The sequence below is a fragment of the Oryzias melastigma genome, linkage group LG23, assembly GCF_002922805.2.
Source record: "Oryzias melastigma strain HK-1 linkage group LG23, ASM292280v2, whole genome shotgun sequence".
NCBI lineage: Eukaryota > Metazoa > Chordata > Actinopteri > Beloniformes > Adrianichthyidae > Oryzias > Oryzias melastigma.
Genome location: NC_050534.1, coordinates 16,910,090 through 16,924,660, shown reverse-complemented (window position 1 = coordinate 16,924,660; position 14,571 = coordinate 16,910,090). Strand labels below are relative to the sequence as shown.

The window sequence follows — 14,571 nt, the reverse complement described above, 5'->3', positions numbered from 1 at the left end:
TGAAATATAATTTCATTTTTTTGTTGAGTAGAATAATATTAATATTTTGTTTGATTTGTATATTTTACCTTTTTGGAAATGTTTTAAAATTCAACATGAACATTTAGAAGTATGGGCCGATTATTTAATGAAGGTGTCCTCATTGTTCACACCTGGCTTTAGCAGACAATCAAATCAGCTGTTTGAGTTTGACCTGATTACTTTGAGTTTATTTAAGCTCTTTGTTTGGTCAGTCGTGTTTTCAGACCTGCTCTGGTTTCTGATTTTTTTTTTTTTTGTGTGCAATCTTGCTCACCTGTTACAACCTTTAAAGCCTCAACCCTGATTTACAAAGTAAATTAAAAAAAACTGTTTGACACTGTTTCGAAATGGAAAATCTATTAGTCTACATTCTGATGAGAAGTAATATCACAATTGTCCTGTTTTGTTTTGTTCCCTGATTGAAAAATGTCTGATGGAAAAGTATTAAAAGAAAAACATCATGAACAGTTCATCAAGTAGCCACTAGGGGGCTCGTCATACAACCAAGCCATCTAAAAACTGTGAATTTTGAGCTTTACGGCAGAAATAAACAGTTAGTTGGTAAAAGGTTCACCTCTGCATATCTTATTACTCTGAACCTTATTTTTTTTATATTTAATATTCACTTTTAGCATTGAAAACAGACCATTTGACAGTTTTCATCAAAGGTTTTAATGTGAATTTCCAACTTTTTCTTGACCATTTTTTGGAGAAACTGAATTTCTTTGATGTTATTTTTTTCTTTACATGATTTCTGCCATTTGTCTGATTGGTTGGAGACACTGAGTCTGTCCTTTTGTTTGAACCCACCAGTCAGATCATTTTTAAGTAGCATTTTTTTTTTTATTTTCTTCAATGATTATGAATGCACGAATTTTTACTAACATACAAAGTGTTAAACTGCTAGATGGATGACTTTTTTTTCTTTTTTTTATTCCATGAGAGCAGTGTTTAAAGTAAAGCCCCACTGCTGAGCTGCTGCTTAGATTCCCCTTCATGTAAGCGTTTGCAGGGTTCTGATGGAAAGCCGGCTCGGTTTGAATGGGAGCGTGCCGTCCGGCGCTCCTGCGTTGGAGTCCTTCCAGCAGCGTGGAGATGTGCTTGACAGCCGTTCTCATGCTGGCCCTACTTTTTGTGATGGATCCCCCAAACTGTGCTTGATAAACTCTAAAAACCTAACTTTTTTTGTTCTTTTTTTTTGGTTTTGCCCCGAAGTGCCTCTTCTTAAACCCATCTAAATTACTATTTTTCTTGCTCTCTTGGAGGTAAAAATGTGTAATTTCTGCGTTTGCTTCCTTCTGGATGAAGCAGGATTCTGTCCTCTCTGGAACCTCAGTTTATCAGACCATGCTTTAACACAAAGCTGGAAAAGAGAAAAAAAAATCCCCTATGACTCTGGGTGTCTGCAAGACAGAAAAAGCTCAGCAGTGCAGATCTGGACTGTGCTCCTGCAGCCGAACATCCAGCTCAGGTGTTTTCCTTATTATCACGACCCGCTGCAGATCGAACTAAAGCTGCCATCTCTTTGTCTGATAGCAAATTCAGCAATTAAGGAAGCCTAATGCAAGTTCAGATTTACGCCGGCCTCAGAAAAATTAGCATATTGGAGGCATTCCGGTGATTTAAAGCAGAGAAGCAATTAACTAAAGGATGTCTTGAGGGTCCCCACCTAGTTTGAACCCAGTCGGCCCTTTTGATCTCTGCTAAGTGGTTGCATTCATATTGACAGACCTTATCTGAATGGAATTGAATTATTTCTGAATTCATGCGTCGCAAGAGGAGTTGGGGAGAAGCAGCAATCACTGCAGGATCTAGGAGGACTCCTGTTGGTCTGGATTAGTGAGGATTTATGTTGCAACACTGCCCCCTACTGGTCAAGCATGGCTTAGAATTAGTTTTTATCCTTAAATCCCCTTTTTTGAGCCTTAAAAATGAAGAGGATGAACCCCCTGGCATCATCCACGAAGATTATGACCCAACTTTCACAAGTTCTAAGCGGTTTCCCTTCCAGATATATATAGGATAATACTGATCATATTTTAGCTTGTTTTGATATGGAAAACAATTGAATATCACTTTTGTTTGACTGCTAAAGATTTAGGTTTAGGATTTAGGTCATAAAAGGAGTTACTGGTTTGGTCTGAGGGTAAATCTAGCAGGTCCATCCAATTCTGAAAAATGAGTTTTGCTGTAGCTGGCGTCCAGTGGATATTGTCTTTTTCTGAATGAAATGTGTCATGGGGAATCTCCAAAAGAAAAGGAACAGTTGTGACCGTAATGTTATTGGTTGTTTAAAGGTTATTGAGTTGAAGTGCGGTAAGGTTTAATGAAAAGTTTTAGGGCAGGTTGACTTGGCCAGCCTGAAAAACGTTGTTTGGTCGCGGTCTGCTGGAGGTCCTGGTTCGTGTTGTTGAGACCTAAGGAGAAGATGATGATCTTAAAAGAAATGATCGGTGTTGACTTTGGAGTAACTGTCCAATTGTACCTGACTGTAGTGATGGGGTGGAGTTCTGTAGATGTTAGAGTCTCCCAGTACTAAAACAGATTTCCGTGGTTTGAAGGACCAGTCCTGGATTTTATGTGCTGGACGTGCCAAGTGGTAGTTGAGTTTAAAGCCTGGTAGCTCAACGGGTTGTTGAGGGTTTAACTAGTCCTCGTCTGGCACTTAGAGGAGTCGGAGGAGTGGATGCCGGGCTGGAGTTCCACTTAATTCTGGTAGTCGGGTGTTAAGTGTCGTTTGACAATGTAGTTTTTTTTTTTTTTGTATTTATTTATTTTTTATTAAGCCCCATCTTTTGTTTTTCAGGAACAATTTGAATCATGTCAATCCCATCAAAGACAAGAAAATAAAAATGCTACGAAAGTTTTAGGTAATTTTTCCTTTTTATTTATAATTTTGGGTTGTTTTAAAACCTTACAGTTATGTTATTCTATGTTATTTACTTTTTTTATGTTTTTATTCTCTTATTGGCTGATCAGATTCTATTGCTGTATGTTGCTTGTAAGATGGTTTTGTATTTTTCTGTGTGATATGTTATGTTGAATTTGTTAATGAGGAAATGAAAACTCCGTCCAGGGGGCGTTCCAAGATGGCGGCCTTGTTGGCCTGTTTTGGCTTCACTAAGCTCCTACTTTAACTTAAAAAAAAAAAAAAAAACTTCACATTGTCTTCTCGTGAGACTGCTTACCTCCTTCTCATATACAGTCAATGCTCCAGCCTCCTTTCAGTAAGCAGCACCTATTACTGCCACCTGCTGGTTGGAGGGCAAACTGCACCATTCTATTCTCCATTGACGAGAGCAATAAAGTTTTTTCCCACCTGTCCTGTCCTGTCCTGTCCTGTCCTGTCCTGTCCTGAGTTGTTGCCTTTTGGGGTCCACTCATCCTGACAGCTTAATCCTTCCTTTTTTACTGAAAAAACTGTGGATGTAACTTTTTTTTTTTTTTTTAAATCTCAACATTGAACTTTCAATCAGATAATAGGAACTCCACTGTGTCTTGTCTGGCTGTCAAAGAGCTTCAAGATTTTTTTTTTTTTTAAAATGACAAATATATATATATATATATATTAAACAAATATAATTTGAGAAAGGAAAAAGTTCATTCTAACACATGGGAGGCTGTTGGGCTTGGCCAGTCTTTTATTTACTGTCTTAACCAGAAATCCGTTCACCTAAAATCATCCAGCAAGTGAACCAGTCCACCAACCAAGCAGTCATCCATCCAGCAGAAGAGTCCAGCCAGGTTCTGATGAGTTCCAGATGGAAGTCCAGACCGTCTGGCCTGAGCGTAAGAAAGCACAGACTAAGAAAATAAAAGCATGAAAGAGAAGGAACGTGAGACTGGATGGATGGAGGGAGGGAGGAGACAAGAAGAAAAAAAATGAAGAAATAATTCAACTCGATTAAATACAGTCAGACGTGGGAAGGCGAGTTGGTGTGATGATCATTTACGACCGCTCCTGAGCGAGATTTGTTTGAGGAGACATGGGCGCCAATGTGACTCTGAGGGGGGTTCTGCTGGCTCTTCTGCTTCTGGGGGCAACTCCTCAGCACCACAGGAAAGGTAGGAGAATACACCTGCTATTGATATCGGTGAAGCTTTTATCCATTTAAAGAGATGTTTTTGCTTTGATGGAAATGGCTAATATTAGCTCAGTAGAGATATAGGAGTCCTTCATGTGGTCATGATCAGAACTTGGAAAGAATGTGTTTATCTTCTGGGCTTTGGAGGAACACGTGACCTGCAGGACCTCATCAGATTTTAATAGAAGCGACTGGGCTCTTGTAACTAGATCTGCACTTTGAGAAAGTTACTGTCCTGGTTCTAAAACATTCCCTAACTATGGACAAAACGGGACGTACACATCTCAAGAATGACTCCACCTTTATATATAAATGATCAGTACCTGCTTTTGCTCTGATAAGAAGTGTTAAAGTTGCTGGAGCCTATTCCTTGTTTACTAGTGGGAAGGCTTTGTTTTGTTCTTTTTGTTTTATTGATCTCATATCATACATTTTCTGCAATGGACTGACAACCTGTCCAAAGTGTACCCCCACCTGAATATTTTATACATTTTAGTCTCAGCGTCTGCACTTGTTCAGTTATTGGACACGCCTGTTTTGAATTCATTTATTCTTCCTCATCCACGTTTCTATAATTGTTGTATTTTGATTTACAGTCAAAGTTAGTCAAAATTATTTACTGTAGGAATAGTCATGATTAAATAGTCATAGACAGTTGGATCCAATAAGGAGGTGGAGGAGGTCCACCATGACAGAAAACGTCATCCAACCAAGACCCAGAAAACCATTCAGAATGACGGTTGACTGGTGCAGCTAACTCAAATCAGTCTGACAGAAGAGTGCTGTACCACCAGTATATACAACTTTGATATCGTGTATCTGGCGGACATATTACGTTAAAACTACATCGGCTAATTGATGCACAAATCATGAATGAATTGCAGTGCAACAATCATGCATGGTCCTTGCACATCTTGTAAGGGTCACTCTTTCACCCCTCCATCAATCTATACCAAATTGGGGGCTACAACTCCCCCGTAAGGTCGAGGGGTTGGGTTTCTCATGGCGGCGGTGTCTAGCGCCGCACAAAAGTCAGGTTGCAGGATGGGGTTGGGTCTGGCCCCTTATGGATGCTAGGTCGGGAAAAGGGGCCGGCAGACGCGGATGCCACTCTGGATGCGTTCCCGCCCTTCTTGCAGATTTCCCCACTTGTGGCTCCTGCTGGAGGCCATTCGTCTTGGCGGGGTCCCCCATCGACTGGCCTCACGAGGACCCGCGGCGAATGCTGACGCTATGCGTTTCTGCCCAGTGCCCTGAATGTCAAAGTGAAGAAATTCAATGACGTGCGGGTTTACGTGTTCTTTTCGTGGTTCATTCGTACTCCTTCCACGGTTTCAATTTGGTTAATTTGTTATACAACTGTAAAAAAATCACCACAAATTTTCTCACTTTTTCTACAAATATTCACTTTTGGCTAATTTTCCTCCATGCAATATGCGCAGATTATACGTATCGGCAGTGTGTCTCGGCCTTTAGTAATGACCCACCGCCCCGACCTAAAATCAACGTCTATCCCGCTAGAAACGTTTCCCTGCCAATCCACATAGTGGATGGAGCTCCTTGGATGACCAGCGAAACCTTTCAGGAAGGAAAAGACAATTAATCCAGATGTCAGCACTCAACTTTAAGACAGTAAAAGCATGAACTAAATCCAAACTTCCCCTTAATTTCAAAGGTCCACTCTAAGGGATCTCACCATGTTTTGGTTTCCATTTGGAGGTATTTAAATTTAAGCCAGAAGACCTAAAGGTGATTGAAAGTTCAGAGAGAAATTCTGATTTCATAAAGGGTCAAATATGTTTTGATTGAGAAAACTGATGTAAAATGAGTCCTTTTGAGAATCCCTCAGGAGTTGAGATATTAAAAGTCTTATCTTAATGTGCTAAAAACAGGATCTGCATCATTTTTTCCTCGTTTTCTTTGGTTCCTGACCAGAGTTTGCAGAGTTGAGAAGATGCTGTTTTCTGAAACAAATGTGACAGCAGAATGTGTAGATTAAACATCGTGGAAACGAGGCAGCAGCTGTTTCATTTGGTCAAAACAAGATTGTTATTTCAAATGAAGGAAATCCAGCAGGTCGCATTAGTGAGAACATGCGCTGCTGCAGCATCTGTGGAGCAGGTCAGGGACCGTTTACCCCAATTTCAGCCGCCGTCATATTTGAGCGGTAATGAATTTGTGTTCACTAAACCTTTGGCCCGCCCGCCTGCCGGCGCCACAGAACAACGCGCCGCCCTAATTACTCAAAATGCAAGAAGGCTAATCTAATCCAATTTCCTCTCCTCTGTGTTCCAGCTCTGTTTCCATCTGCACACAGGGTAAGACGTGGGACGCATTCACTTCTCAATCCCACCTTCCAGCTCCCAGGGGATGATGGGAATCTGCTTTTTGAGGTGAGTCTGCATCTCTGCATGTCTGACTGTCTCACAATAAAGCGTGCTTGTGAAAAAGCTTAAACTTTTATTTAAAATGTATTTAAATTTTGGCAAAGATTTATTTTTCAATATTTTTGGTAGTTTTTCTATATACTTTTAAATCCTAATTAATGCTTTTTCTTAAGTAAACATAAAAAGAGTGATTTTACAACTAATCTTTATATTAATAGATTTGTTCAAAAAAAGGGGAAAAAGCTTAAAAACTTTTATAAACTATGCAAATTTTTAAGAAATCTCTCTGTATTTAAAGTGCCTATACCATGTTTTTCCAGAAGTCTTTACGAGTAAAAAATATCCATACATGATCATAGATTTTCTTTGCACACTAAAAACCAAATTATTTCTAAAATATGTTATTTTCATGATTGTTTCCTACCTTGAAGTAAGACGTCTCGATCTCTGAAGCACCGCCTTTTACTGCTTGTGGGTACCGCCTATTTCATGATCTCATCCTAGAGCCGACCTCGGCATCATGCCTGTGTTTCATCCACGAAAACAAACAATATCTCAACTTCTACATAGTTGATGTGCATATGAGACCTACAACCAACACCTTGGGCTAGCAATTGAGCACTGCTAGCTGAGCGCAAAGCTAGTAGCGACTGAGCACCGCTAGCTAAGCGGCAAAGCTCGTAGCAGCTGAGCACCACTAGCTAAGCGGCAAAGCTAGTAGCGACTGGGCACCGCTAGTTAAGTGACAAAGCTTTTAGTGACTGAGCACCGCTAGCTAAGTGAGAAAGCTAATAGCTGCTGAGCACTGTTAGCTGAGCAACAAAGCTAGTTGCGGCTGAGCACCACTCGCTGAGTGGTGAAGCTAGTGGCTAAGCATCCATAGCTAAGTGCTAAATCTAGTTGTAGTTGAGCACTGGTAGCTAAGCTGCAAAGCTAGTGGCTGAGCACTGGTAGCTAAGCGGCAAAGCTAGTAGCGGCTGAGCACCGCTAGCTGAGCGGCAAAGCTCGTAGTAGCTGAGCACCGCTAGCTAAGTGACAAAGCTTTTAGTGACTGAGCACCGCTAGCTAAGTGAAAAAGCTAGTAGCTCCTGAGCACTGTTAGCTGAGCGACAAAGCTAGTTGCGGCTGAGCACCGCTCGCTGAGTGGCGAAGCTAGTGGCTAAGCATCCATAGCTAAGTGCTAAAGCTAGTTGTAGTTGAGCACCAGTAGCTACGCTGCAAAGCTAGCGGCTGAGCACTGCTAGCTAAGCAGCAAAGCTAGTAGTAGCTTAGCACTGCTAGCTGAGCAGCGAAGCTAATAGTGGTTGAGCACCCCTAGCTTCAGGTAGAAAGTGTGTTTTCACTTTGTGACATCAGCTCATGAGAACCTGCTTGTTTTTTTGCAGGTTTGGGAGGGGCTGGTGCTCAGAGCGCAGGTTTTTAGAGAATTACTCAGAAATGCGTGAACGGATCAAAGTACTGCTTTGAAATTATTGATAAGAAATGAACACTATAAAACACTTAAAAAGCTCAAAAAGTTGATTTTGAATGATATAGACCCTTTAAAACTAAATGAATGTTCTTTACAATATGATTGATGAATTTTAGACAATATTTTTATAAGTTTAAACGGTTTGAAACACAAAATAAAGAAATTATGTTCATTTTGATGAGTTTTTATGTTTTAAAAATGTTTCTCTAAAACCTTCTGACTTAAGTTTGGTTCAAAAATTTCATACAATTTAATCATAAAACATGAATTCTGTCGCTGCTGCAGATCCTTCTGGCCGGGATGCAGATCCAAGCCCAAACGCTGCTGATCCCAGACGAGGAGCTGGCCTCCATGAGGAGGGTTGAGCAGCTAGAGGTCATCTGTGAGGACGTCCTGCCCAAGAAGCTGTCCGACATCCGGCGCCTGATTGATGATCTGGCTCGGCGGCGGTGGCGGCAGCGTCTGAGCTGGCCGGACTTTGAGAAAACGGTGCTGACTTTGGTTTACGTTTCTCAGACTGTGGCGAAAACCAGCGAGCGGCTGCAGAAGGAGGCGTGGGCAGACGCTCTGATGAAGCTGTTTGGAGCCGTTCAGAGAGACCTCCAACCTGCTGAGCAGAAAGTTGATCCTGTTCATGATAGTCGCTGATGATTTACAACTCCCAGAGTTTGATTTATTTTCATTTTTAATAACAAATTTATAATGAAGAAAAAAGTTTGATTAAAGTTTCTTTCTCATTTTTACTGATTTTCTCACCACAAATATAACAAATATAATCAAACACAACTCAGAGATCAAATATTCTAGTACATTTGCACTTTTACAGATAATTAAATCAACATTTTTGATGTTAATGATGGAAGCTGAAGCTATAAATTATTAGGCGCCGACTGGCAAACATTAATGATTTTCATGTTTTACTTTTGAAGGAAAAAGAAATGTTAAAAAATAATAATTTAGCCTGCAGACCTGCTTCTGATGCTTTCAGATTCCCCTGAGCAAAATAGCAGATTTTTTTCTTTAAAATAACTAATTTTAACTCCTAATAATGAAGAATAACTTCTACCAACAAGGTTTTGAAGTGTATCTTCTTGCTGTGGAAAAACAGTTTTACATTTAATTTAATTTGAAAATACAAAAACCTGCAAGGAAATCATAAAAAAATGTGTTTTGGGACTTTTTTTGTTCTCAAAAACTGAAGCAAATGAACATTTATTCATGTGAAATATGTGAATGTAACCGTTTTCATGCCATTTTCTATTAAACACATTTTCCATAAATTCTCCCCACAGAAGGCTTAACTTATCCATCTTAAATGAGCTGACCTTGATGTTGACGTACTTGATAGGCCTAAAACAGACGAAGCCTTAATGCAGAAACTTTCTCAGGGTTAAATAATGTACTTAAAGAGATAAAAAAATAATTATTTAGATGTTTTAGTTTTCATAAAAGCTCCAACAGCATTGTGCTTGTTATAACAGCATCACCATGTGGTTCTGAGATGAAACATGGGCTTTATTTTAACATTTTTATTTAAAAAAAATTTTCTTCTCTGCTATGTATTTTTCTGAATGGACTCCATTTGGAAGCAGCATTGCACTATTTTAATGCTCTTTGAATTTTTCAACAATTGAATTTTCATTTTAATTTAACTTTAAATATATGCACCCATTTTAATAAAAATATAGAATTTTTATTTTTATCTTACATTTTTTTGTTGCTTTCTAGGGAACTCCTAAAGGGACATTATAACTTTAAAAAAATCAAGTAAAAAAATACATTCTAGGTAGTAACTGGTGAAAAAAAGAATAACTTCAATTTTTAGAAAAAAATAAATTATTTACATCATTTTTTTATGTTTTGACCTCAGGGGATCTCTTAAAAGATAATTGTTTATTTTAAATTAATTAAATGCAAAATTTGAACATTTTTTTAGATGTTGCCACTAGATGGCAGCATTTACAATCTAATAGCTCTGATCTAGTCAGTGCAGATTGAATAGCTCATCTGTCAAAGCAAACTTCAGAAATGAAAGTTTCTTCATAATCCCAATGTTTTTCCTGCAAACATCTGAGGTACTTTGGACATCCAATTTATTTATTTTCGGCTAATATTTAAAATATCTTGCAGAAGTGTCTCCTTAAGTGGAGAAATGATCAACAACTTGTCTAAAACTGTCTTCCTGGCAGCTGCCAAGTTGCTTTCTGCAGAAATAAAATAAACAATCTTCCTTTATGAAGCAAAATCTTTCAAAAAAATGGTGGAACATTGTATGTCCCTGATTTAAAACTGTGGTTTTATAAGCAAACATTTTTAACAATGCTATAAACCCCAGGAGGGTATGAAGCTCATGCGTGGTCGTCCAGATGTACGGCTGTGATTTATGAGCTGCAGCTCCGCTCGTGGTGAGGTCATCCGCATCTGTCCGTCAGCCGCCTGCTGTATCTCCACACATGTGGATCCTCCAGTACGCTTCTGCAAACAGGTAGACTCTCTGGAGGAAGAATGCAACCTCAAATTCCAGCATTCAACAGGTATTTTTTTCTCAGAAACAGTGAGAAAAGCACAAATTAACCTCCCAAATATAACCAATTGATAGTTTTCTTATGCAAATCTAGTTCTCATAACAAATCTCTTTGTTTTTTGGCTTTCCCACCAAGTGCTTCCTGAGTTTGACATTATTTTTGATAAGCAGAAGGGGGAAAACGCGCTCCCACAGTCTTTATCCAGCGCTGTTGTGAAGAGGCGCCGGATCCACATGGGAGATGCGGAATGCTGGGTTTCAACACGGCTCCCGGCTCTGTAATCGGATTTCACATGGAGAAGCAGCTACAGGTGGAGCGTCTCAAAGGGAAGCAGCAGATGGCACGCAAAACGCAGACTGATAGTACGGTGATGGGAGCGGCGGTTTGGAGGCCGCCGCCGCCGCTTGTTTCCCGTCATTGAAGCCAGACTCTGCTTTTGAGGCAGCATTGATGTCTGAAGATCAAGAGGGAGGTGACAGGAGAAGTTCTTGTTGCACACTGTCTTTTTTTTTTTTTTTTAATTTTGCAACTAAAAACAACAAAGTTTGGATTTAAAGTTAAAATTCTGCATATTTCTGATTTATTTTTGCAGGTTTTTGTGAAGAATGTGGTTATGACTCCTGAAATAAATCTGAAAGCAGCTTTAAGTGTTCTTTAAGACGTGCATCTGCAAATAAAACAACTTTAAGAGACACAGTAAACATTTCCAAGGAATAAGACAAGAATGAAATCGGCTAAAGTCACAAATGCCCTAGAGGCAATACAATTTACACATACACAAACTAAAATTACAACTGCTTGAAATTAATTACACATGCAAATCTATAAAAAAATATGCATGAATCACCTCTTACACGTACACAACACGCACGAATCGCACGAATCTATCATCACTCTTGGATTATTTTCGTGCAGACACGCTGCTTCCTCTAGGATGACGTCATGAAATGGACGGCAGCCACACGCAGCGGCAGGCGGAGCTTTAAGAATTGAGTCGTTTTACTTCCGGGTAGTAAAAAAAAATCAGAAAGTATAACTACTATTTCATAAATAATTTGTTTTTAGTGTTCCAGAGGTAATATATGATCATATACTTGGATATAGTTTACTCTGAAAGGCCTAAGAAAAGCATGGTATGACCCCCTTAAAGTCCTGAAAATCTGGCAATGTTGCAAAAATATTTAGTGTAGTTTGAACTCTAAATTAGCCAAAAAAGCTAAATAAACTCCAACAATAGCTCAAAATTCCATTAGTCAAAACATTAGCCATTGGCTAAAATAGAAGCTAAACTCTAAATTAGCCTATAAAAACTCAAATTAGCCAAACATGTTAGCCTGTTGCTAAAATAAAAGGTAAACTCTAATTGACCTTAAAAAACTCCAGTAGATAACAAATTAGCCAAAAACGTTAGCATGTTGCTAATGTAGAAGCTAAACTCCAAATTAACCTTTGAAAAAACGGTAGACTACAAATTAGCCAAAAGTTTTAGCATGTTGCTAAAATATTAGCTAAACTCTTTTTTTAAAAATTGCTATAAAATATGAAAACATAGCCCATGAATATATTTAAAGGCTTGTTGCTAACGTTTTATACCAAGATATGTGGTGTAACATCAGTTCCGACCCTCGCCCTTAATGTGACGGGTTCAACTGTCATGAAGGACGGACGTTAGCCAGAACACTTCCAGCTTCCTTCTTCCTGCCCCAGCTGTTCCTGCTCTGTTGTGGCTGCGTTAGGAACTGCATTTGTCATCACCATGCTCCACAGGGAATCCATGCTGGGTTTCCACTTAGACTAAACCTTCACCAACCTCTTCTTTTCTTTTTTTCCTCCATAAAACTTCTGGCATTTCATGGTGGCAGGCTACCCAACCTTGAGCCAGCCCTGACACTGAACTGGACTCAACGACTCAAAATGGTTGAATATTAGTGGAAAATGAATCAAACCTTGATGTTATCACCAAAACTAATCCACCACTGTTAAATGAAAAAAGTCATTGTATATTATATCTTTCAACAATTGTGGTTTCCTCACATCAGGAAAACATCTGATTGTAGTTTTCAGTGAAACTCACCGACGGAGAACCAGAAAAGTCTTTCAACAAACTGATAAAATTTCATGTTTTGTGGTTTTACACAGCTGCTGAAAGGCAAAGAGCCAAAATTCCTCCCATAATCCACTGCAAAACAACCCCGGGAACTAAAAGCTCTTGTGGGACTAGGATATATCCAGGTGGGACTCCGTGGACTGGTTTATTTACAGCTGACAGATACATGAAAAAAAAGATACATTAAAAATAACCTATTTAAAAGTTGATTTAATCTCTTAAACTTTTTTACAAAAAATCATAAATATAGGAAACACTCTTTTTAGGTTTCCTTCGGAAAGAAAAAAACACAGAAGCTTCAGAAATCGTGTAGGAAGCAGCTTCTCAATGGATAATTACGTTTCATTCACAGGCTTTACAGCATCAGAGTATTAATAGAAGCTGCAGCACATCCACAGGAAGAGGAAACACAGCTTTAGTCTGACTTTAATGAGCAGTGCTGTGTGAGTCATGTTTATGCAGCAACAGATCTGAATGGATCCTGTGGAGGTCCAGCCCTCCGTCTGAATCACGTGAAGCAGCTGAGGAGTGAAAGGAGGAGGAATTTAAAGGGAATTTTTGAGACGATTGATTCCATGTTTTTATATTTCTCAGTTTTTTGTTGATGGAGACTAAAATTTGTGTTTTCTGTTGACCTAAAAGCAGCTATAAATAGCAAATTAATTGAAAATTGTGTCTTAAATTCAATTTACTATGAATATTATTGTTTTTAAATAAAAAAAAGAAAAATACTCAAATTATTTTAATAAACATGAAGGCAAAACCCCAAATACCACAGTAAAACAAATTTAAGAAAGATCAAATTTTTAAAAATTTCAAAATAAAACTCAAATATTCATTAGTTGGATATCTTATTTGTATAGTAAGTGCAGAAGAAAATAATTGTTAGACTCTGAGCTGTAAAGCAAATTTACCATTTTTAAATTTTTATTATTGAAGCGGCAAAAAAAATCCACATTTTTGTTGTCAGGGGCATGTTAGTAATAGAAGAAAAGGGGGATTCCTAAATTTTACAAAATAAGTTTTGATTTGTAAAATGTTTATGTCCCTTGCTGACAGATTTTCTGAAACATTTAAATGTGAACAACAATCCTAAACATACCTGACTTTACTATATCATATATATATATACATATATATATTAATATACAGGAAGTATATCTTAAAAAAAATAGCGCTTAATAGGCTTTTAAAATGTATTGCTTTAAAATTTTGGCTCAAAACTGCATAGCTATAATGAAGAGACCACTGGGAATGATTTTCATCCATCCATTTTCTTGACCGCTTCGTCCCTTTCGGGGTCGCGGGGGTGCCGGAGCCTATCCCGGCTACTGAAGGGCGAAGGCGGGGTACACCCTGGACAGGTCGCCAGTCTGTCGCAGGGCCTCAATCACACACCCATCCACTCTCACATTCACACCTAGGGGCAATTTAGAGTCACCAATCAACCTATGAGGCATGTTTTTGGACGGTGGGAGGAAGCCGGAGTCCCCGGTGAAAACCCACGCATGCACGGGGAGAACATGCAAACTCCACACAGAAAGGTCCCAGCCGGGATTCGAACCGGGGCCTTCTCGCTGTGAGGCGAGAGCGCTAACCACTTGCGCCACCGTGCAGCCCGGGAATGATTTTATAGCAGCAAAAGTATGGTTAGAGTGGGACTTTAAAGTTCTATTTTGTTGAACTTCTCATGAGTCAAATGGAGCAAAAAAGTCAGACATCCTTTAGTAAAACAAGAATGGAAATCTGAAAATCCCGTTTATTCATTATTTTCATGACATTTCCCACTTCTTTTGGGCAAAACTGTGGCACAACGTGTTACCAAACCTTTTATGAGTTTAGGAAACAAAGTTGGTTTGAGAGAATAAAGAAAATCCTTTGAAGAAATTGTGTCTGATTTACTGAAAGCAATTAAGATTTTAAGTATTATGAAGTTGTGGCTATTAAAGGCCAAAAATAAACAGTTTTTTGCTGG

The 14,571-nt window shown here is 38.9% G+C and overlaps 1 protein-coding gene across 1 annotated transcript; it reads left to right on the top strand.

Annotated features, from left to right (window-relative positions):
* The first annotated feature begins 502 nt into the window (after window positions 1-502).
* On the top strand, window positions 503-9,295 carry LOC112158401 (protein FAM180A). The gene is made up of 3 exons (XM_024291746.2): window positions 503-4,086; window positions 6,402-6,499; window positions 8,250-9,295. Exons 1-3 carry the CDS (start codon window positions 4,008-4,010, stop codon window positions 8,610-8,612), a joined length of 540 nt encoding a protein of 179 aa, XP_024147514.1. The 5' UTR covers window positions 503-4,007; the 3' UTR covers window positions 8,613-9,295.
* Window positions 9,296-14,571: the final 5,276 nt, after the last annotated feature.

Excerpts from the sequence above, each read along its gene's own strand:
- LOC112158401 (XM_024291746.2), top strand. The coding sequence starts at position 4,008 with ATGGGCGCCAATGTGACTCTGAGGGGGGTTCTGCTGGCTCTTCTGCTT. Across the intron at positions 4,087-6,401 it reads TCCTCAGCACCACAGGAAAG|CTCTGTTTCCATCTGCACAC; the intron begins GTAGGAGAATAC and ends TCTGTGTTCCAG. Across the intron at positions 6,500-8,249 it reads ATGGGAATCTGCTTTTTGAG|ATCCTTCTGGCCGGGATGCA; the intron begins GTGAGTCTGCAT and ends TCGCTGCTGCAG.